Genomic DNA, 2904 nt, shown 5'->3' with positions numbered 1-2904 from the left:
GCAGGGAAGGAAGTTTCAAGCTAATCTGGCAGTGGATAGCTAATTCTTTATTGATAACAAACAAAAATTCAAAAATCTTATTTTATTAAAATATCTGATCGTTTCCTCCCTCAAATCCTTTACCAAATCTAATTTGCCTGTCTTCTTTAATTAATCACATGGCAAAGCTGCTTAAAAATTACAAAGAAGTAAGGATAATCCAGAGATGGCAAAAACCGACCAATCTCCAGGAAAGTGCCCCGTCCCATTCCTCCACTATCACTACCCAAAGTCTAGGTGTCTTCTCCTGCCATTCTTTCATTGTATAACAGAAAAGGGGCTTCAACAATATTCCAAGATAGTTCGCAACTGATTTTCTCTGGGTTGAGCTTTTTCTATGTTAAGACTCACGAGAAAGCACCTATCAACTGCAGCGGGCAGTTTCCGGCAGCTCACAGGCGCAGAGGAGCACGCACAGGATGGGACGGGGCTGAGGCACTCTGGTCCCCTGAGAGCACAGCCTCAGGACACTGTGTTCTTAAATTGGAGACATTCATGTATTCAAAAGCAATCATTTAAATGTAATACATGAAAACAGCCACATGATTCTTTGAAAAAGTAAATTTCAGAAAATTGTATGTGAAGGAATAATATGCAAAAATGCTCATTTTGATTAATTTTTAATGAAGATATTTTTCCCTAGTTACAGAGTCAAATACACCATTACTTCTTGTGTGATGACATGATGTTCTATTCTACCCACTGACCCACAAATGAGTCAAGCTGCATTTTTTTTGGCTAAATGTATTCTGAAAAATAAAGACATACAAAATAAAACAAGCAAACAAAAAAAGAATTCTTTATCACAGTGGCCTTCCACTGAAACACCAAAAAGCTGGAGGCACAAAATGGACATCTCAAAACAGGAACCGTACAGGAAAACCGTGTCTATTAACGTCCTTCATGTCACCAAACATCATAGACATTACGGGAAGAAATCAATAGCCATAATCAGGAAAATAAAACTGGGAATAAGGAACAGAAGGATATAGAATATCCCACATCATGGGTATTATGTTGCCATTGTAAAACAGTTTAAAATTAGTTCTATATATAGTAAACAATTTGTATGTTTCTCTCAAAGTGGTGTTAATAAGTTTCAACATTTCCATAAATGTATGCTTGCTATGTGGATAAATTATAAGAAATGATTTTTCTCTACTATGCCTGACCACTTCACAATTTGACCAATTTCCCAATGAGCTAATAGACTTCAATTAGCAAAGGATTATTGAAACAATCAGTTGTACCATATTGTATCTTATGTACCATTCTCCTCAATTGTCAAATATATCAAAAAAATCTCTAACAAAGGAAAAAGATTTCCTACCTCTATTTCAGAAGCTGACATGTACACAGCCAGAGTAACCAGAGATAACACTAATATGATATATGGGAAGGCATAATCTGAAAGATAAGCATTGGTACATGTTGGAAATTAAACACATTTTTTGAATGAACCATAAAAAAATTCAAACTGTTATTAATTCTCCTCAGCATTGAAGACTTTCTCAAGCAATTCTATGAGACTTCAGTCCTAAGGCTTCAAGGCAAGGGCTAGCAAATGTTTCCTGGAAAGGGCCAGATGGAAAATAGTTTCAGCCTTGCCAGCCATAAACTGTCTCATCACCCAACTCTGCAGCAGGAAGGCCGGCCTGTGCAGCAGAAAGAAGGGGCCTGCCTGGGTTCCAAGACAGCTTCATGGACAATGAAATTTAGGTTTCACACAAGTTTTCACAACTCAAAAAATATACCTTTTTGTTTTTTTAACCATTTAAAAATGTAAAAACCATCCTTGGCCAGGCTTTGGAGATCCCTAGATAATAGTACCATTAAACTTCTCTACTATGCATCTAGAATGGTGCCAGTTACGCACCAAACTTAGAATTGAGAAAAAAGTTACTCAAATAACTTCCGTGTGTTTTGTGGTCCAGGTAGAGAACCTTGGTCAGAAAAGGTTATCTGTCAGTAATTAAACTTTAATCTTTAGAAAAGTTCATTTATCAACAAACCTCTAAGGATAAACAGATCTAAGTAGGTCTAATAAGTTATGTTCTTAATACCAAAAATCTAGAAATCCCAACTTCAAATACAGTGCAGTAATAATTCTTTAAGCAAATTTTTGTCCTATAAAAATAAGTGTTTCAAATTTATAGCACACCAAAATAAATGGACAAATTGAAAAAAATACCTTGAATTATTTTCACACAGTTCTTTTAAAAACAACTTCAGTTTATGAAACTACTGATATTGCAGCAGAATCCATTTAGAACAATTTCAGATGTTAATTTAGGATGCATCAGTCAGAAACGCTGAATTATCTCTAGAGGCCTGACTCCAACTTGAGTGAATAACTTGTTTGACACTTAGAATCTTTTACTTCATAGTCAGTGATTAGGTCCTCCATCAGCTATCAACAAACACACCATTTAATTTATAAATAACCAAACAATGTTGCGAATGATATAAATTTAAGACTAGGTAGAAAAAAATCTACATCAGTAAAAAGCAGATAAAAAAGTTGCTAAGGAAGCCCAACTGTGTGAGGAGTGGCAGCCTGTGGACTGGAGACAGGATTTAAAGTGGGCCTTAAATTCTAGTATAACACAATTTCAGATTTTGTGCAACTAGGTCTAGGGGACAGTCTGGGGCTCTGCATTTTAGTTTCCCCAGTGGTTCAGCTGCAAATCTCTTTGACTTATCTCAGCAGATCTCATAAATTTATGTTTATTGCAAATGGGGTGATTCTCCCATGAATGTGTTCTGAGTGGAGGCTTGTTAACAAAATGACCTAAAAACATTCAGTGAGGGAAAAGGCATTTTTCTACATAGGAAGCCACAATACAGGAAACAGGAAGCAATGGG

General features: G+C 36.0%; 1 protein-coding gene across 3 annotated transcripts in view; it reads right to left on the bottom strand.

Annotated features, from left to right (window-relative positions):
* Window positions 1-2904, bottom strand: part of JKAMP (JNK1/MAPK8 associated membrane protein) — an 18713-nt gene that overhangs the window by 2002 nt on the left and 13807 nt on the right. For 2 of the 3 annotated variants that reach the window (XM_012807988.2, XM_023515878.1), the window contains exon 6: window positions 1370-1446. The exons of the other annotated variant lie outside the window; for it this stretch is intronic. In XM_012807988.2, coding sequence (XP_012663442.2) covers window positions 1370-1446 — 77 coding nt within the window. The remainder of the gene's footprint in view (window positions 1-1369; window positions 1447-2904) is intronic. 3 annotated transcript variants of the gene reach the window in all.

This window comes from Otolemur garnettii, unplaced genomic scaffold (genome assembly GCF_000181295.1).
Source record: "Otolemur garnettii isolate 467f Iridium unplaced genomic scaffold, OtoGar3 scaffold00081, whole genome shotgun sequence".
NCBI lineage: Eukaryota > Metazoa > Chordata > Mammalia > Primates > Galagidae > Otolemur > Otolemur garnettii.
This window is presented reverse-complemented; position numbering and strand designations above follow the sequence as displayed.